Source organism: Convolutriloba macropyga, chromosome 2 (assembly GCF_964194025.1).
Source record: "Convolutriloba macropyga chromosome 2, txConMacr16.3, whole genome shotgun sequence".
Lineage (NCBI taxonomy): Eukaryota > Metazoa > Xenacoelomorpha > Acoela > Convolutidae > Convolutriloba > Convolutriloba macropyga.
In genome coordinates, this window is record NC_134469.1 from 75,318,567 (window position 1) to 75,340,117 (window position 21,551).

General features: G+C 34.2%; 1 protein-coding gene across 1 annotated transcript in view; it reads left to right on the forward strand.

The window, feature by feature from the left end:
• LOC142334998 (uncharacterized) overlaps positions 1 to 21,551 on the forward strand; it is a 253,501-nt gene that overhangs the window by 10,583 nt on the left and 221,367 nt on the right. The window contains exons 7-15 of the mRNA XM_075383327.1: positions 3,414 to 3,709; positions 5,471 to 5,582; positions 5,807 to 5,901; positions 11,366 to 11,529; positions 12,090 to 12,341; positions 12,852 to 13,039; positions 17,425 to 17,691; positions 18,472 to 18,697; positions 21,305 to 21,439. Of these exons, the coding sequence (XP_075239442.1) occupies positions 3,414 to 3,709; positions 5,471 to 5,582; positions 5,807 to 5,901; positions 11,366 to 11,529; positions 12,090 to 12,341; positions 12,852 to 13,039; positions 17,425 to 17,691; positions 18,472 to 18,697; positions 21,305 to 21,439 (1,735 nt within the window). The remainder of the gene's footprint in view (positions 1 to 3,413; positions 3,710 to 5,470; positions 5,583 to 5,806; positions 5,902 to 11,365; positions 11,530 to 12,089; positions 12,342 to 12,851; positions 13,040 to 17,424; positions 17,692 to 18,471; positions 18,698 to 21,304; positions 21,440 to 21,551) is intronic.

Genomic DNA, 21,551 nt, shown 5'->3' on the forward strand with positions numbered 1-21,551 from the left:
TTTGCTAATTTTCAAGTCTTTGTCAATCATAAATGGCTCCAACTAAGCTTTTCTATCCCACATTGTTTAGATATGCCGGAATTTGAGACGAAACGTCTGCTGTCACAATTTTTGGAAACTTCTCAAAAGAAGTCACTGTACTTTCACTTCCTATAGGAGTCTTCAGGAATTCTTTGACTAATTTCAGTTGTTTTTGGTATTTCACGTTGATTTTACGTTTTCCGTATTTTTGCTCGATTTATTGTCGAGTTTGATTCAGAACATTTTAAAATTCTTATTAAAAGAGTGGTAAGATTTTTAATTTTAACGATAAAATAAAGGCGCGGAACGTATTGATCCAAAATTTTTGCTAACAATTCGGCTAAATCTTTCAAAATTTAGTCTTCTTCCATAAAATGTCAGCTTTAATGCACAATTCGTTCAAATCAGCCAAAATAAAAACCTGAAGGTTTCTGACAAGGTCATCTCAATTTCTAAAAATTGTTTTTTTTTACTTTTTTTTGCTATGAGAGTAGTCCAAAGTTAAATGTTTGCCTGCCATTTGAAAATTAACTTAATAATTATCAGAATTTGATCAATTACTTTTGATTTTTTGTATTGATTTTTTTTGTCAAATTAAGTGTTTCATTTTCATTTGGATCAATTACTTGTTATTAAGCGACAAAAAATCAAGTCTAACTCTGGCTTATTCGTAGGTTCGGAGTGTATAGGTTTTTTCTCATTGAAAAGATTTCGCTTTTTTATTTCTTTATTGTGGACAGGAATGCTATTTCACCGAAAGAATTTCAATTTCCTACGCATTTACCAACAGATCTCTTTGTAAATGCAAATGAGGCCTAATGAGTATCATTCAGTGAGAAGTTCAAAGTTTTCCTGGCTGGAACACTTTTTGTGCGTTAAATTGTTTTTTATTTTAAATTTTAATTGGGTTTTTAATTTGTAAATTTGTTGAATTTGTTACTCTCTAGTCTTGAGACTTAGTCGCGCTATTGACATATTCCCTTGGCGTACCGTGGAGCTAAAAATGAATCTATTTAAATTTCTAAGTTGAAAGCTTATTGCCTTTATGACTTTCAAAAATCTCAAAACAAAAATTTGTGGATTTTTGCGCCTTTGCCAAATCTTTATTTTTTTCTGTAAACTTGTAGCTCAATTCCAGCAGCGTGGTCAAAATATTCGTCTTTTGAATTGAAGGTGTCTTCACGGCGTTTTATTGTTTCAGAAAAAGTTTTATGGCTTTGAGAGAAATAGGTTCTTTATTTTTGTTAACATTATCCACTTTTTTGTACTGTTGTCCTTAATGCCTGGCCATTTTTGGGCTATTGACAGGACATGTCAAGACAACGGCGTTGAAAAAAGGCGCAAATGACCATACCTAGATTCTTTAGTGAATGAAGTATGGTTATATATATATATATATATATATATATATATATAAGTAATTTTTTTTTAATTTGTAGTATAGTTTTTTAATGGCTTGGGCGCTGATTATGTTAACAAATTTCTATTGAAATTTTTATTTTTTTCAATATTTGTGGTCTTTTTTTAGTCGTAAGTTGGAATCGGGATAATGAGAGGCCTCATTGTTTTTTTCTCGTGTTATAAATAAACCTATTTAAAGATTTCAGTTGACAGCTAATGGTTTCCATGACTTTTCATCTTTTTATTCTTTTTGTTCTTTTTTGTCTAATTGTTGCCTGGTTTCAATAAGAGTAGGTCTCATATCCTGTTGATTAAATTATAACTTAATTTGTTCAATTTAGTTTTTTTTTGTGATTTGAGTATGCTAAGTTTTTTTTAGAAAAAAACTAACTTGAAATTTGGACAAAATGAAAGTTCGGTTTTGTTTTCTTTTTTTTTGTCTTGTCTTGTAGTCTTGTTAATGGCATATCTCAACGGCCCTATAAAACGGCGTTTTCTATGTAGTTTAATGTTTTTGAGTTTGAAGCAATTTTTTAAATTTTCTACACCAGTTTTTTTCGAGATGAATTTAACCTTTTGAAAGCTTTCTATCTCCGCTTGTTTTAGAAGACAATAATTTCAAAAATCTGGAGGAGCGGGGTTGGAACATTATGTGTGAACGCAGAATACCGAGCCTCCTTGTTTTTGTAAACATTCATGTGAATGCCTTTGAAATAACTTTTGACGCCTGTAAATGCAATATTCACATATATATAATAAAACATTCAATGTTAACAATACATTTTTGCGAAATTTGTCGCACATCTCTTTGCAATTGGAAACAAATATTGTTTACATTGAATTTTGAAGGAAAAATCAAATTTCTACGTGTAACAGTTCATTTGCAACCACTATACCAAAATAATCAGAAAATACTTTTCTAAGCTGGTAACATATTAAGTTCGCAACAAATATGCAAAGAGCTTTATTTATTTGATCATTTGAAAACTTTAAGATTTTATTAAATTGAGTTGCATGGTAAGTATGTGTGGAACTGAAGTTTATGATTACATAACGGTGTTTTTATTTTCTGCGAATCCCATCTTCGATTATCTCATAAGAACTATGCACAAGTTAAAAATATCGATTAAGTCGATCAAAAAAATCTTCTAAAATTGTACAAGATCTATTTAATTTTCATAACATCCTGGAGCAAGGAGTCATGAGATTTCAGCTCTGAATAATTAAAAAAAACCATTATTTTTTGTCCAGATCATGGTTCTGTTCAGGTCCAAAATTACAATTGGTAGTCTGAATTTTGCGTAATGCCTGAGTCATAAGCCTGGTCATAATTTCTTTTGCGCGCTGCGATTGGACTTAGCATGGATTGTCGAAGTCTGTGTTTTGTCTTTGAATCCAAGCAATTGTTACAAGACTCATATGATCCTGCAAGATGAAAGCATATCTCATGTGTTTCTTGGAAGATCTTACCTTGAAAATTAATGAATTAAGTTGGACGATCACGTAAGAATCTTATACGAGTTTACAAGATCTGTAATGTTGAATGAGTAGAGAACAGAGGATTTTCTGTAGAGAATAACAGAGTCTCTTTTACCATTGAAATTTTCTCTTAAATCGGCTAATTATTGAAAACACTTGATCAGAATTCTTCATAGGTCTACGAACCTGCCTTCTAAGATAAAAAGATTCGCAATTTTAAGCAACGTAGCTTCAAATTTTAAAAAGATGTCATTTCGTTTAAGATTCTTAAAAAGGAAGCACTTAAGTTAGCTTTGGCATTATCTTTTATGTATAAAAAAGAACAAATTCATGGTTTTGATTTTGTTTACGAACAAATGAACGATCAAATTTGAAGATGACAAAATGTTGTCTACTGTTTTTCAATCAAACGTTTTATATGGATTTTTCGCTTCTGGACGTGAACAAAGACCAAATTATTTATACTACATAAATCAATTTACTTGAATTTATCTTTTTTTTTGTTTGAACAGTTTGATTATGACAAAACATACGATGCACTTTGGGGTTTTTCACTGGTACGAAACACATCAGACGAAGGCCTTTTCCCTGTCAAGCCCACCCCAGGAAGCGTCTTTTACAGAATGCTGGATTTGAATGTCCCACAGCAGACCATAAGTGACTTCGCAGTTGAGCTGAAGGTCGGCACTTTCTCAGGGGAGCATGAAATGGTGGGCTTGTGGGAATTGGAAGTGATCGATGCTGCAAAATATATTTCGAAGACTTTCAACAGAACCTTTGTACAGTTGGATATTGCTAAGACAGAGACGTGAGTACACAAAAAAAACAACCATACAGTTGAAAACTGTGGTATGGAACTGACTCCAGTCAAGGCCTCGTCTTAATTATAAAAGTCGAGGAGGGAAAATATATTACTCAAATTACAGTCTGTGAACTGTTACTAGAATTTTGATGTACATGAATCTCCAGACGATGACGCCATTTATTTTCGAGCCAAATTCGAGGAATGCTTTTTTTAGTTCGAGACAAAGTCGAGGCAAGTTGATCGGACATTTGAAGGGAAAGAAATTTTTAGAATAAAATTTTACCCTAGTCAGTTTTTTGAGACTCCATATTGTCCAATGCTGACAAAAGACAAGCAAATTATGATTTTTGGTGCTGAGTAGAACAATATTTTGCTGCGAAAAACTTAATTTTTAGGTCTCAAAACCTATTTCTTGAGCAATAAATCTTATGGTTTATCAAACCATGAAAATTAATCTGACAGCAATTGAAGGCCGTGAAAAGGGGAGAGATGAATTGGAAAGTATGTAATTAAAAAAAGGTAGCAAAAATGTTCAAAACCAGTACTACCAACAATTATATAGGATCGTCACTAAGAAAGTCAAATAATGACTGCATAAAAATCACGCGCCTATTTGAACAGTATATCGTTTTGTTCGAAGTTTTAGAGAAAAATTGTGGCAATCAAACTTCACGAAAAAACTATTCCAACGGTTGGTGCTGATGGAAAACAAAGATGAATTATTTTCAAAGGTTATTTCTGCTTCTTTTTTTAGTATTAGGAAACAAAAAAATCTTTAATAAAAAACTAGCATAATTCTTGAATGTCAAACTGAAAAGGAAATAGTGATGAACTTAATTTTTTCAGCATATCCAATTAGTCATTGCTTGGAACTATATGATTTATAATATTATATGGAAAATAAGTTTTATGGAAAAAATAGTTGTTTTACTTTTCTTGGGATCATGTCTTTTACCAATATTTCAAATAAGACAAGGTAAATATAATTTGATGGTTTACTAATGAATACCAAGTAACGATATTGGGTTAAAATACTAATGTTAAAGAGCTATTTTGTACCTTAAAAATCATTAAATCAACTTAACTAAAAGAAGCCAACACTGATGAAAGATTTGCATATCGTGTGGCGTTTTAGTTTATTATTCTACATCAAAAATTAAATTAAATTCTTGTTGTCAACAAAAACGCATTTTCAAGACATTTTTTTGCAAGAAGAGAGGAGACTATGTATGTTGTTATCCAAGCTATACAAATTTCCCTTAGTTTTTGATTTATATCTTGACTCTCTTCTTTAAAAGTTCCTGGATCAGATTGCAGAAAATTCTCCGTTAGATTTTCTCCAAGTTTCCAGTAAAAGGCCGATCACATAGTCACCCATTAGGTCAATCGTTCATATAGCAAAAATCTCAACACAGACTCTGAGAAAATCTTTGAGATTTTCGGTTATTGGAATCTTCAATTACCGTGCTACAGAAAAGCTTTTGCCAAAGTTGGTAGCTAAAAATCAAGTTTTTTTTTCAATTGGAACTTATCTTAGAATATATTATTTGGATAACCAAGGCCTTTTTGTTATGTTTTATTACGTTTTGCACGTGTATGTAGATTTCCAAGTACCTTGAAGAGGCGTTTGATTTGTATAGTGTCATAGATAGTGAACATCATAAATGTTGGGTAATAATTGTTTATATTTTCTGCCATCTGAATACAATTATTATATTTTTATAATGTATCGATATTGCTCTTTTTATTGATTTTTTCCTGTAGGGTGTCTGTGGGGAATTCAGAGTACAAAACGAAGTTGGTCTATAACTTGGGGACAATCCAAAACATATATCCAAATCGAGCTGACTTCGACACGAACGACCCAGACAACATGGTATGACTTGATATTAATTAATATTGTTCCCAATCGCTATTGAAAAATAGGAGAAGTCTATAACTTTTCTCTAGTCTTTGTGACATCGAGTGAGAACATGTTTAATATTTAAATATATCTGCACACTACAGTTGATCAAAATTTTATTGTATAATATGACATGCATCATGAAATCAATTGTTCGATCTATTCATAAATGAACATTTATGTTACAAAGGGTTTAGGTGAAGCTGGCAGTTGTGATGGTAGTGGGTCATCATATGCCAGCTGAGGATACATTCAAACTCTTTGTCACTATCAGAGACATCCACAACAGCAGGTGTTTGTATTGGAGAACGGAATTTCTACCCTATTTCCATTGCGCAATAACAAAATACTATATCGAAATAGGGAAACTAAGGCAATGGCTTCCGTATTCCGAAATGGTCTTTTGATCTTGTGCAAAAGGAAACCATTAACTTGCAAGGTATCTTGGGCAAAATTTAAGTTCAGACTGCTGAGCAATTTTAGTCACATCATATGGCAGCATTCAAAAGTTTTCAGCCTCTCGTTGTTAAATTACGATGAAAAAATTATGCTTTGGTGTTGCAAAGAACCTGTCCAAAAAAATTTGCAACATGCGAAAGGATAGAAGAGTTTTGGTACCCTATTTTTGCTTCTCTGCTACCAGGTTATCATTAGATAAAAAATGAACATCTATGCTTTTTTATGGAGTGAATGTTGACTTAGCAATTAACTTGGTTGCCATGATTGTGTTTCTCAAAACAGCAGATCAACAGTTTAATGATTCATTTTTAATCAGAACATTTCATCATTCCACACATGAAAAGCATGTTTCTATTCTCCCCACTTTGGTCAGGCAAGAATGAACACTCGTATTGTGGTATCTATATCTAAAAAGTTACTCTTTTCTAAAGTATTTTTAAACATTTTAATTTGATTGGACGAGCTGCTTGCGCAGTTAATAATCTCCTTCTTTCAAAAAGTGAATGAAGCTTATCTGTGAATGGCAGAACTAGCAACAGTTGTTACTTCACGCGTTCGTTTCTTAGAAGAGTATGTTGAAACACTAATCTGTTCCCTGACCGCTGGGGCTTTGGAGTACTTTTCAAATTTGAATTTAGAAACAGTAGGGAAAAATTGAGATTTTTAAAGCTTTTTTTTTTGATTTTATACTCCATGGCATGGCGGAAAAGTTTGGTCACGTAGCTCTGAAAACGACACCAAATACAATATATTTTGGTCGCCGAAAAAAATGCCATCATATTGAAAAAATCCTGCCCTACATTGTAAACCTGCCTCAAGAAATTCTCGAAATAATAGATTAATCATTGCGAATGTTGTGATGCGTTTTGTTTGTCACGTTTATGTTTGCTATGGAGCCTCCAATTCTAAAACAAAACATTGCTGCGCATCAAATTTGACAGATTTTGTTAAAACCAAAATTTTTTCTCAGATTAACGAGAATAATTGTAAAGATGAGTTTGAAAAACATATGTTGTCTTTTTTTGGAAACCGGAGAAAGTTTTTAAACAATTTCGAGGGTCTCACGGTTGGCCGCATCAACCCAGTATGAAGCGATTAGTTAAGACTAACGTTGCAGAGGTATACCCGAACTGTAACAGGCAAACCCAGCCACTCTGCGTACATTTTCGTTTTTCCTGGGTTATTACATTGAAAAATTTACATTTTGCAAAAAAGATTACGTAGCATTTTGGAAGAGAAATGCCGTACGAGTGTTTTCAAAAATTTCCACATTTTATTCGAGAAATTGAGATCCAAGCGTTGTCTCCAATTCGTGCGCGCTATGTAAAAATTTTTAGCACGATTAAGGTATCGTTTTTCGCACTGAGTGTAACTCGATTCCGCGCATTTTGCATCCCTAATCAACAGTTAAAATACATATAATCCGTATTCGTGCGTAATTTAAATTGCCCTTTTGAGCATGAAGATTGGGTTTAAACCATAATAAAGTACCATATAGGGCTTATATAACTTTGTCACTTTTACCATGGTTTGCAAAAAATCCCTCAATTCTGATTATTTTGATTTTAATTATGGTATCATTATTTAAAATCTGCTAAAGACCGTGAAACATTTTTTGTCTCGAAGTAATATCAACTGTAATTTAGTATGAATGACACTAATATACTCATTTTAGGAACTCACAATGTCAATTTAGGATTTTTTAGAAAATGATATTTACATCACTTTTCAGACAGAACGATTTTCAGAAATAATAGTTACATCATCTTTCATACAGAGGAAAAGTTCAGAATTTCTTAGTCACATCACTTCTCATAAAAGGAGTGAAACTTGAGTTAAAAATAAACTTGGTTACCATGATTGTGTTTCTCAAAACAGCACATCAACAGTTAAATGATTTAATTTTCATCAGACCATTTCATTTTCCCGCAAGTGAAAAATTTGTTGCTATTCTTGCAACCTTGGTCAGGTGTGAATAAAATCTCTTGATTGAAGATGACATTTATATCCCTCATATGAACACGTTTAAAAAATTTATGATTGTTACATCTGCAAAAGTGTTTTAAAAAAATCTTTTAATAAAAAAAATGTGCGAGCGTTTCAAATCGATTGGACCAGTTGCTTGCGCAGTTCACTATCTTCTTCTTCCACAAAATGAGTGTAGCTAACTTGCAAAGAGCAGAACCATCAACAGTTTTTACTTTACGCGTTTTTTTCTTAAAAAAACTATGAAGAACCACTAGTCGTTTCATACTCGCCAACCAATGGGGCTTTTGTATACTTTTAAAATATGAAATTTAGGCTGTTTTTGGGGAACAATGGGAAAAATTGGAGTTTTTCAAAGCTTTAATTTTATTTTTGAGGCAACACTCTATGAAACGACGCAAACCATTTTTCCCCTAGCACTGAAAACGAGCCAAATTGCAAAACGTATTGCAAAAACGTAGCGGAAAAAGACGCCATCATGTTGTGAAACGTGTGCCCTACAACCTGCCTCACTAACTTTTGAAAAAAATAAGTTAATTGTTGCGAGTTTCTGTTTTTATCATCAGTCTATCGTTAGTTTTCTCATAAATGTTTAGGATATTTTCCCTCAATAGTTTCCTTATTTCATTGAAGGAGTAATGCGTTTTGTTTGCCATATTTGTGTTTGTTATGGAGCCTCTAATTCTGAAACACAACATTTCATTTCATCAGAGTTGACAGATATTTTAAAAAACAAAAATTTTTTCAGATTAATGAGGAAAAAGTGTAAAGGTAAGGTTGAAAAAAACATACTGTTTTTCTTAGATATCAGGGAAGGGTTATTAAACAATTTCAAGGGCAATGCGGTTGGCTGCAACAACCCGGTGTTAAGATACTAGTTGAGATTAACTCCGCAAAAGCATATCCAAATTGTAACGGGCAAATCTAACCAATCTACTTACTTGTTCGTGTTTCCTATGTTAATACATTGAAAAAGTAACAATCTTGCAAAAAAAAGAATATTTGGCATTTTAAAGAAAAATGCCCAACCCCTGTTTACAAGTGTCCATATATTAACGGAGAAATTATGATGCAAGCCTGGTACCCTATTTTCGCGCGCTATAAAAAAAATTTCTAGCGGGATTCAGGTATCTCTTTTCGAACTGAGCGTAACTCGATTCCACGCCTTATGCGTCTGATGTACCTAGCATCCATAATTTTGCCCAATTTCGTTTGCGCGTTTGAGCTTGAAGTGGTGGTTTAAACCTTAAGAAGTACCACATAGAGCTTATATAACTTTACCACTATTATCATGGATTGCAAAAAATCCCTCAACTCTGAGTATTTTGCATTTATATACGGAATCATTATTTATAAATTGATAAGGACCGTGAAACGTTCTTTGTTCACGAATTAATATCAACTGTAAGCCAGTATAAATGACACTAACATACTCGTTTTGGCAACTCACAGTGTCATTTTGGTATTTTTCAGAAAATATATAAACATCAATTTTCAAACAGAGGGGTTTTAAAAAAAATAGCTGCATCACTTTTCATAGAGAGGAATTTTTCAGAAATTATTAATCATATCACTTCTCATAAGAAAGTTAATATTTTCACTAAAAATGGCTACGTAATTTGAATACAGAGGCATTTTTCAGAATATATTGGTTACCCCAGTTTTCATACAAATGGGGTTTTTCAGAAAAACATAATTATAAAGTTTTTCGTTAAGAGCTATTTTTCTGAATATAATGACGGCACCACTCTTTATACAAAGGGAGTCTTCTGATATCAATAAATTTTTAAGGGGCGCATCGAAATTTCAGCTCGCCCTTTGTCTTGGTTGATCAAGAAATCTTTGTTCAAATGAAATGAACCAAAATTAATTATCTGAATTTTGGATTACCTTGCTTATTGAATAAATCGTACAATTTGGTTACTGCATAACATCCAGTTGGAGGGATACAATTTTTGTGATTCAACAACCTGCAAATTGTGTATGGCCATGTCAATTTTTGTCATCTGAGCTGTCAAACAAAAAGGGAATGTGGCATCAGTTTCGTTTAGTTCTCGGGTCGCTCTGAAGCAAATGAAATCACGCTAAAGTGATGAAATTAAAGAATCATGCAAAATGCAGTTTGAATAATCCGGCACCGTCGGCTAACTTAGTTGCTTCCAAAGGATGTTTGTCGTAGGATTTTTACTTACTTTAAAGAAAATTAATACCTGTTGATACGATGGGATGTATCATGTGGAATTTGAATGCAGAAAATTGAGTAAAAAGCATATTTTTAAGGTATGGAATATGAGGACGACATTTTGTGGCCAGGTTCCACAAAATGGCCAAAACGGCCTTTTTGTGGAATATGGTGACAAAATCTCAAGCAGTTTCCAGGGAACTCCTTGGGAACTATATTTCACATTTTATGCGGATGAAATGGTCCGTCCCAATTTGGTAGCGACTCTAGTCTGTAATTGGTGTTTTGGTGTATATTTTCCAACCTACAATTTAAAAAAAATGCTGAGGTAAATTTATATAAGCCTTTTAGGGTCGATTATTACGATTATTAAGCCTTAAACCACTTTTGCATGCCCAATTAGTAAAGCTTAAACATGTCACGTACTCAAAAGTGCCCATTAAATTAAACACAATCGGTGATTTCAGATACATTATCTGCGGATTATAGAAGCGTTCAGCGAGAAAACTAGATACCTAAGCAATAAAGTTTTACAGGACTTGTCACCTAATTTCCAACTTGAAAGTATCTCTGTTTCGCTAAAATGGCAAACATTGCGAAAAATTGATAATAAGCTGACACCTCTATTTTTTATTGATTTAGGCATTTAGATTCCCTGCAATTTTTACAAAGGAGGAAATTTTGGGGCGTACCTCTGCTGCGTTATGAGATGAAATCTGAAATAAAACATACAATTTCATAACTTCAAATCTTAATTTTTAATGAAAAATACATTCATATTTTAGGAAATATCAAATTTGGGCTTCCTAATTCCGAAGCAATTACTTTAGCTTTTTGTAGTTGTCACGCACAAAATGAAGAATTAAGTATCGGCTTTTTACCAACGAGCTGACATTTTTATCCCCAAGGCTGTCGAGCAAATAATTCTTCGTTTTGCATTACATAAAAACACTCAAAGTTTTCATTCTTTTCCAAGATTTTTGATATGGAATAAATTTAATAATGCTGTGATGTTTCCAGCGTTAAAATTTAGTCTGTTTTTTACCATTTTTTTGCGCATCAGTAAACTTATCTGGCGTTTCTGTTAGTTATATTACGAGTAATAATTGTGTGACACACTGATTTTTAGGAACGAATTTGTTGTGAGTTATGAGGAAGTGATAGAGGTAGTGAACTGGTGTGGTAGCTTCACTCTCTACCCACTCTACACCCACTCACCCCGACATGTGGAGAATGACGTCACCACTCTCGATCAGGCAAATGCTACTCAGGACTTCCTAATCAAAGTCAATGGTGAGAAACCCAGAAACCATTCTTGATGCAACGAAAAAAGGTTTATTGTTGAAAAGTGGATGCGCCCTAGAATATTCTAGAAGTGCAGTATGAGATCGTAAGATTTTGTATCGCAATGAAAAGAGTTTATAATTTGGAAAACCGGATCTATTCTGTTTTGCCCCCCCCCCCCCCCCAGTGTGTTTTACGACCCCAGGTACAAATTATATGGCATAGCATGTTGTTATATAGCATGTTACTATGTAAGAAAATAGCACGTGCGCCTGGGGGCGTAAAAAATATAAGCTCACTAAGCGGGGGGGGGGGGGGGGGCAAAACAGAATATATCCGGAAACCTTTATCAATAATTTTAGTCCTGCCAGAGCTTTTACGTTAGAGTGGGCAAATTGCTCTTAATGCCCCAAGCACACGTGTTCTTTTTACAAAGTAATGTGACGTGCGGTATAAACACATAAATTTTAAATGGGAGGGGGCTTTAAAACGCTAGGGGGAAATAGATCTGCTAGTTCTTGCTTTAATGCCATCTCGTCTTTCTAACGTGTTCATTGTACGTATTTCAGTTGAGTTTCCCCCCTTCTTCAACGGTGATCCGACGATTTACGTCATGAGTCCAGTGGAGTCTATCGGAGGTTCCCAATTTGTGATCCGAGGTGTGGAGATAGACCAGGAGGAGTTCGTTGTAGGGGAGGATCTGTCTGCTTCCTTGAATGACACCTTGACTGATGGTGAGATGTTCTTCAAGGCTAGTGCCGCTCAATGGCAATACCAGGAGAACACAGTTCACTACAGACTTGGACGCGTTTCAGTTCTAGGTGAGAACCCCTGATTTATTCCTTTCTTTTTTAAATTCTCTAGGCTTATATATATATATATATATATATATATATATATATATATATATATATATATATATAGACAAGTTATGTGAAATCGAACATAATTTAATTCATTGCATCCGGTTATTGACAAGACGGCCGATAGAAAATGACAAAAAATCTCTTAGGCTTTAGTAATGATAGTATGTTGTTTTAAGGGAAAGAGAAAAATCGGAATTGTTGGTTTTGTAGCTTATTGCGTACGAACCATTACAAAGAAAACAGTCAATTACTAATTAAAAATGTATTGGTGAATAGCTAGCTTTTAAAAGATGCTGATGAGTCATTTTTTTTCTGAAACTCTTTTAGTTATGATCAGAATTATTTCAAAATTGTTGAGTAGCTGAATTATTTCGTAAAAGATGAAAAACTTAATATTTAAATCAGTGTTTATCACTATTTAAGTCAGCGTTATGAGTTCTTGTTTGTGTTTAATTGTTTGTTTAGATGTGAGACAACGCACTGGCTACTATGATACCCAACCTTTCACAGTTGCCAGCAGGGCAAGGAGTGCTCGATTGCTGGTGTATGTGAAGGTGCTGGACGAGATCACATTCACAGAGGGCAAAATGCTCTCCCTAATTTGGGCACTGGACAGTGGGAGCGCTCTCATGCTTTCTCAATATAATTTCAAGGTCACTATGTTCAAATTTAGATTTTCCATCTTTAAAAAAACTGGCTGCCATAATATTCCTGTACCTAACTCTCAGCCGAATTCAGTACTGAGTCAGAGTCTAATTCAGGTCACATTTTACACTGAATTTGTCTGATTCAGAGCTAATTCAGTGATTCATTCTGAATTATCTTCTGATTCAGAAGAATACAGAATACTTTCTCTGAATTTTGCTGATTCAGAGAAATTCAGAAATCACTTCACAGTCTGTTCTGAAATCCCTCTGAATCAGTACTAAAAGTTAAAACTTCTCTGAAAATGTTCTGCATCAGTACTGATTGTCACTGAACTTTAGGTACGGGTTAATGTTTGTCAAAGAAAATTTTAAGAAAAAACATAGCTGAATATATACCCAAGTGCCCCCTGACAATACGTTTGAGTGAATCTGTACTTATCCTAAAATGCAATTCAGAAAGGTTTTGTTGCATGTTTAGTTGAAAGATTACGACATGGTGATTTAGAAAACAAATTGGTGATAAAAAATTTTAATTCGATTTTATATGAATAATAATGAAATAGTAATTCAACATTTTTTAGTTCCTAATCTATAAGTATTTTTGTAACTCTCTAGAGCGGTGAATGGTTCTAAACAATTTAAAAAATAAAATTTCTCTCAAAAATTATCTTCTTAACAAAGATCAACTTAGACATTTTCTATTGCCTTGAACTCATCTTTAAATTCCTCTGCAGGAACCTAAACGGTAAAAAAGTAGAACTTATTGAATTTGGCCAATTTTTGTTTGCTATGTAAAAAACTCAAAGGGTAGTCTATTTTAATATTTGCAGCGTTGTTTGACAAGTCTCAACACCAAATAACGCTTGAATATTGAAATAAAGAGAAATGTCCAATTTTTGCTAGTTTTTTGTTGAGACATTTCGAAGGTCCTGAGCATTAGTTAAATATATTGACAATTAGCCATAGATATCTCATTGAGGAGTTTGTGCTTCACGAAATTTCTGTTTTTTAGTTTTATTTATCTTATACCAATACGGTGAGTCCTAAAAGTTTTCCACCCTAATTTTTTTCTTCAACACGGAGGCGTCCCGACCCCCATAATCCACAAATTTGGCATAATTATCTACCAAGCGAGGAACAGATAAAAAAACCCCCCAAAATTTATGTATACTTCAGAAAAATTGAAGTATGAACAACAAGATCAGCTCCAAAGCAATTAACTCAGTGTAGTAAAATATGCCGCGTTAGATTGATTAGATGAGACATTATTAAGAAACCGAAACAAGACGAACAGCAAAATCCAACAACAACAAACATTAATTAGATGCAAAACTTTACGTCCATTTCTAAAAAAGAACTGATTAAGAAAGTCAAAAAAGCGTCAGATAAAACCAAAACTAAACAACATAACTTGTACTTCACTAGAAAAAAAAGTGGACAAGTCAATATGCTCGGTTACGAATAGACCAAAAACAAAAGTTTTGAAAAATTTGCTTATATTTTTGAAAACAATTAATGTCAAAATAACAAAAGCCATTAGAAAGCAACTGAAAACATCCCACAAAATTATGATTATCTATTTTTCCATATAGGGGCAATAAGACCTGTCATTTTTCAGTTTTGATGTGGTTACAAAAAGAACAACAAATAGAGAAAACAAAAAAAATCAAAAAAAAATTTGACAGAAAATGCTGTCGAAGTTGTAAAGCCTATTTTGCCCCCTTAAAATATGTCCGATTGCGCCTTTTGGGAACGCCGATAATGTGTAACGTGTTATCTGACCTCTCATTAATGAGAACAGGTAACGAGTGGACTAAAAAGAAAAAATGGCAAAATTAAGTAATAATTTAAATAGTTTTGTTTTTTTATTGAAAAATTTATTTCCAGCGTCATGGAAGCTATTAGCTACAAAATCGAATAATTAAGTACGTTCGCTTAAACGTCCAAAGAAGGTCGCCTTTGAGATCTCTAATTAATCAAGATATGTCTTAAGGCTACAAAAAGAACGTCAGATATGGTTATGGTTACCTATGCTTCTATAGAAGGACATTAAGACCTGTAGTTTTCTTTTTTTTGTGGTTACAAAAAACAACAATAGAAACAACAAACAAAAATTCAGTTGAACTTGCCACAAAACGCTGTCGAATTTGAAAAGCCATATTTCCCCTCAAAATATGTCCGATTGCGCTTTTTGCGAACGCCGATAACGTGTATTGTGATATGTGACCTCTCACTAACGAGACAAGGTAACAAGTAGACAAAAAACTAAATAATAGTATTGTATTTAAGTAATAAAGTAATAGTTTCGTATTTTTAGACAAAATATTATTTCCAAAGTCATGAAAAGCTCTTGAGACTTGTATTTAATCAGAATATGTCTTACATCTACAAAAAGAACGTCAAAAGTGACACTATTAAATTATGTTGTTTTTTTGCAAAAACCCGTGTCGAAGCCAGTAAAGTCATAACCAATTCCTTAAAATATTTGTTTTTGTGACACCAATCCCTTGCATCAACTTCCCTTGACACTAATAATATCAAAACGCTGCAAATGACGAGACTATGTCACAAATAGACAACAAGAAGAGCAAAATCGCGAAGTTAAAAAATGCGTTTTAAAAAAACAATTGTTTTCAAAGTCACGGAAGCTACCAGCTATCTGCTAAAAACAGAATGTCGGCTCATAAAAATCAACATTTTTCAACATCCAGGATATTTTACACGACTGAAAAGCAAATAAAAATGACAGTAAAAGACAAAAGTAAAAATTTTCTAATTTCTTTGAGAAAGTGGTGTTGAATCCGTAAAAACGATAATCTATACATTTAAAGATGCCTGTAAAGATACCTCAACAGACAATTTTAAAAATCATGATATGTTCAATTGTGCTTTATTTTGACGCCAATAATGGGATATGTGATCTGCCAATAATGTGATAATAAGACAAACAAGAAAAAAACTTGGGTAGAGAAGACAAACGAGAAAAATTGGCAAATGCCAAATAACTTAAAGAAATAGGAAAACTAGTAATATCAAAGCATGAAAACCATATTTAAATAGACCGAAATAAAGAGTAAGTTATTTTTCAGTTGAAAAAAAAACATTCTTTCTTTGCTGACACTAAGCTACATGTGGAACAAGTTAAGAAAAAAAACAGGGGCAAAGTTCAATAAGCCATTGTTTATTTGAAAATCAAGTATTTTCAAAAGTCAAACCGACCATAGAGAAATGAATTCGAAGCTGCTTAGGGCGCCAATTGGACCTGCCACCAGGTTACAAATCAGAAATAAGTGCTGCGTTTTTGATACTCATCGAGCAAAGTTGGCAATAAAACGACAAGAGCAGTCCCAATGGAAGTTGAAGTAGGACTAGCCCTAATTTGAAGTTTACAATGATTTTTTTAGTGGTTTTGGGTCAGATACTTCCAGAAAAATTGATTATAGTGGACTAAAGAAGCTTATTTTGTGCTATATTGATGAAAAAGGCTTTATTCTTAAATATTTAGCCAAAACATTTGCCACAAAAAGTAAATCAAAATGGTCAACAGTGCTTTTTGTCTTTAAAAACAAAATGAACAAGACTATTCTTAAAATTTTGACGAATTTTAGCAAAATTGACGAAAATTTAGGGAAAAATTCCGGAAATTGTGAGTAAAAATAATGCAAATCGGTCTATTATTCACAAAAATTTAAACATCCATAAATAGCTCTAGAACACTAAACTCTTAAATTTTTTAATTTCCAAATTCTACGCTGGACGGGCTTTCAATGATACCACTCACAACTCTCTGCGATGAATGTATCGATCGGTCAAAATTGACTGAACAAAAAAATCATTTGAGTGTATATGAGGGGTCGGAACAAAAATGTTTTTTAAATGAAAAAAAACTGCCAGGAGATACTTGGTGGATTAAAAATATTTTTGTCTTAAAAATAAAGAGTTTTTGAGATCCATGAGGGGTCGGAACAAAAATGTTTTTTAAATGAAAAAAAACTGCCAGGAGATACTTGGTGGATTAAAAATATTTTTGTCTTAAAAATAAAGAGTTTTTGAGATCATGATATTTTTAAGTAATCCACCGTAGTTCACCCACTCGCTGGTTTGGCAAATATCTGTCAACAACCTCCTTGTGAGTTTAGGGCTGGAAAACTGTGGTCGAAGTTGTTGGACTCTATTGTTACAACTATAGTCGTTTACTTGTAATTTGCCCAGTGTACTCAGATGGCATATGACATTTTTTCAACATTTGCGACGCTTGTAGTTGAGACGGCTTCCGGAAAAATAATATTTGACTAGTCAGGAACTAATTTGTTCGCTCATTTCTTGCAAAAATTCAATTCTCCCGTAAAAATATTTATTCCTCCTCTATTGCTCCTTTATTCCTCCTTTAGCTCGGGTTCCTCGCCGACCGTCGCCCCAGAGTAGCCCTGGATGTGAGTCTGGCCTACACACTGAACCGAGAATTCGAGCCAGGTGATATGATCCAGTTCCTGGTGAAGACTTACCACGAGTGCAGCAGCAGTGCGCAGGCCACCCTACTCAAGACTGTAGTGTACCTGCCAGATCTGATCTATGTCCAGGAGCAGAACACAACACATTACGTTGGACAGCTTCCTACGCAGGAATACGCATTCGGGTCTGACAAAGCGACCATGAAGGTATCTTAGAAATCAAATCTTTCTCAGTTAAAAGTTACTAGCCGTTTAATTGATTATTGCAATTAAAGGTGGAGGCATATAAACTATAAATGGTTGCGCTCCATCGTGCGGGGGTAGGGGGGTGTTGGGTTATAACTATAAATTACCTTCCCACTTTTTTGTGACACTTTGTTGGTAACTGCTGCTCATAATTCTTATCCATGCATGTAACTTTGAAGCAACTTCGAATTCTCCGATGTCCTGTTTACTAAATACAAGTTAATCATGCAAGATGAAACTAATGCAAACTATAGAAATGCCGCATTTTCTTTTTAAATTCCCCTTGTCAAGTTTCTTATAATAAACTATTATGGATTGTTGATATAGCGTTAGAAATTTTAGAATTTTTGGGTCTTTTCCATCATACCCCCCCCCCCCCGCAGCTTTTGGTCACATAATATAGATGTAGCCTCATATTAACGTAAGAATACCATTCGGACTGTTATTGCTGATAGTGGGGTGACAGGGGCTAGAGTTTTTTTTTCAATTTTTAAAAATAAAATTAGCAAAAATTCTGTTTGCATTTTCAAGACTTTTGCGAAATTAACTGTAAAGCCTTACAGTAAAAGGGGTATATAGAAAGAATAACTGAAGATTCGATTGAAGTGACCCGAAGAAATAACATCTGTTCTGTTACACAAAATCTGTTCCAGTGGGTATAGAGCAGGAGGGTGGTCGTGAACGATAAACAGGGGGGGGGGGACATTTTGAAAAAAAAAATATTGAATTGGTTTTTTGTAGATAAACCAGCTTGGTGTTATGGAGTATGTGGAGTTTCGATACGACATCGAAGTGACAGCTGGTAGTATTGGGGTGCGTGAGGACCGGGACTATTACGTCACCAGTCCCATCGACTTCAGCTATCTTCGCACTTTCCGCACCACAGACAGCAGCTCATTGGGCACGAGTTCGGCTGAACCATACTCTCCAAAGACTAAATCGGCCGAGGTCATGTACCTCGTCACCAGTAAGTCCTTTATTTCCCTTCAGCTCGTGTCTTCCCACGTCGAGGTCGTCGTTCAAAGCTGAATGTTATCAGACAGACCATCAAAATCCCAAAGGGAGGTTGGGGTTGGAGGCGGAGGGTGGGGGTGCGCTCTTAAATTTATATGTCTTTTGTCCTGCTCACAGGCAAAATTTAACGAGCTACCCTAGTCTGTTAGCCACTACCGTCGGCCATCGTGCAATATCTAACAAGCATCTTGTAAGAGTCTTGTAAGTTTACACACCATCTTGCAAGATCCTTGCAACAAGATGTAAGATAGCCGTTGGATATGCAAGAATCTTGCAAGATAAGCATCAATCTTACAAGATAAGCGTTAAACTCTTGCAAAACCCTTGCAAAATAGGGGTCCAGAAATCCAGTCTTAGCCTGCGCTTGGGTCTCTTTAGCTTCTTTAATGACTAAAAACGGTGCAATACTTAGAGAATCAATAACTAAAAAGGGACTCTGTTCAATAATTGTTTTTGTGGTTAGAATTTTCTCACCACGTTTTGGATAAGTTAGTAAGCACGGAAAAAGAGGTAATAAGAAAGCCACGGGTGACTATTATATTTTAGAAATGCGGTTTTGTGGAAGTTTGCCCCTAACAATGACTTGATATGAGGCACAGAAATGTCTGATCAAATTAGACTGGGCTATTGAAGATCAGACAAAAAAGGATCTTATTATGTATGCCAGTCTAATTGGACAAAAGATATCCTAAATCGAAGGCAAGGGTATATTATAGAGATCTGTTTGTGCTATAAGACTTAATTTAAAGTTATTGGGGGCTGAAAGACTAAATTTGTAAAAGCTACAATAAATATATACAAGCTTACTAATGACCAGTTGAATCGGATTCACCTGTTTGGATTTTTATGGATAGTAGAACAGGTAGTTGTTGTTTCTGGATTTGCTTTGTCTTGTTTTGCTCCGCAATAAAATCTAATTTTGTTGAAGTTGTTCAATTTTTAATTAGTTAGTTTTCTAGTAATAACCAGAGATGATTTGAGTAAAGTTTCTGTAGAAAAGGTAGGGTGAATGTCTGCAGGCACAATCTGGAAGAATAAATCCGTCTAAGCTCACAAATTTTTTAAAAAAATTTGTGAGTTCAGTTTTGAGCCTATAAACCCACATCAAAAGTTCACGTCCATAGTGAGGTGATTTTTATTTTTTCTTGTGGTCGGGAAATATGAGATAATAAACTCATCTTAATCCCATGGAATGTTTATTGTATCCTTCAACAATAATAAAAATCTTCAAAACAAAACGTGTCAACTAGTTATTGTCTCAGGTGCCCAAAATCTGCTTTCTACTTCCTAAAAACCACAATATGCGTCTTCTTAATTGAACTTGGAGAAAATTTTAGCACCTCATCTGTCAGCTGCAAATATCAAGCAGTAGATCAAGAGATATTAATTACTATTGGGCCGCCAACGTGAACGAACGCGTATTTGTCGTCTTGATAATATTCGAGGAAATCCAGGCCTAAATTGAAGCACGCTTATCATTTAGAAGCGCAAATGTTGTAACTAATACGTTCTTAGTCCAAACGCGAGATAAATTGTTTAGCGCGTGCTAGAAGTGCTGTTATTTTGCGAATTTAGATAATTGCTCTGTTTACCAGATCAATTATCTGTTCATTTCTAGCAGCTCTCTTACTACAGTTTTATTTCATGAACAAAATTTCATCTAAAATATAGGCACTGGTACTTTTCTTATGACCTTTTTTGCTTACCAACTTATCCACACGTAATGTATACAGCTGTAGCCATTAAAACAATTATTGAATATTTTTCCTTGTTACCAGTATCTCAAATACGTTATCGCTCGTAAAGGTTTTTGTTCTGTATCAAGAAGATCAGTCTCTGGGCTGAACTCATCAGAAAAAACTTTATTGAGTGAATCAGTTCCATTAAGGGCCGTTTTTGTCTGAACTTTTTCGTCGACTATCTGGAACGTTCTTGTAAGTTTCTCGCAAGAAGCACCATGCACGATAATTGTCATTTGCAGGAGAATCTTACAAGATCTTGCAAGACAAGCGACATTTTCAATAATCTTCCAAGATCCTGCAAGATAAGCAGATGATAAAAACTAACTGATAATCATTCAAAGTCTGATCAAAAGTCTTAATGGTCTGCATAGGTTTCCATGATCCAAATCGAAGGGAAATTTTGGTTCCAAGAGTCTAATCATTTTCAATTTTGGACATTGACATCGACCGTTTTTTCCCTTTAATATCGATGAAAATCTTATGAAAATCTGTAACATCACTCGAGAGAATAACGAAACTGCTGAAATTTTTTTCCGGTTTTCTTTCAGGATAGCAGTTTGGAATTCGGTTTGGTTTTGAGTAGTCACTTAAAATAAGTTGTTCTAAATTTCTTGTAGATTTATTTACAGTTTTATTTTTTCAATAGGAAGAAAATTTGTGCTTTTGTTTCTTGTCATGAGCCCAATTGTAACCCCCCAAAAAATCAAAACAGGGCTAAAACCCATGCCATTTATATAAACAATGTACCAATGACGTTAGATTTGCCTCTTTGATCAGCTGTATTTTAACCCAAAGCATCATCATCTTTGCTTTCATAGATTCCAGCTGCTCCGGAGTGCTGGTGCCTATCCACGACTCGACCCTGTTTCCAGAGTGCCAGATCACAGCCAGTTCTGAGTTAGATCCAGTTGAGTTTGCTATCCACAGAGGACTGCGCGCAAATGCTAACTCAGGTAAGAACATTTCCCAAGTTTAGACTTTGATTTACTGAAAGACAAAGTTCGAAAACGAAATGAAAGCACCCAATTTGACTCAGGACAAAAGCGAGAGCCAAGATTTCATCAT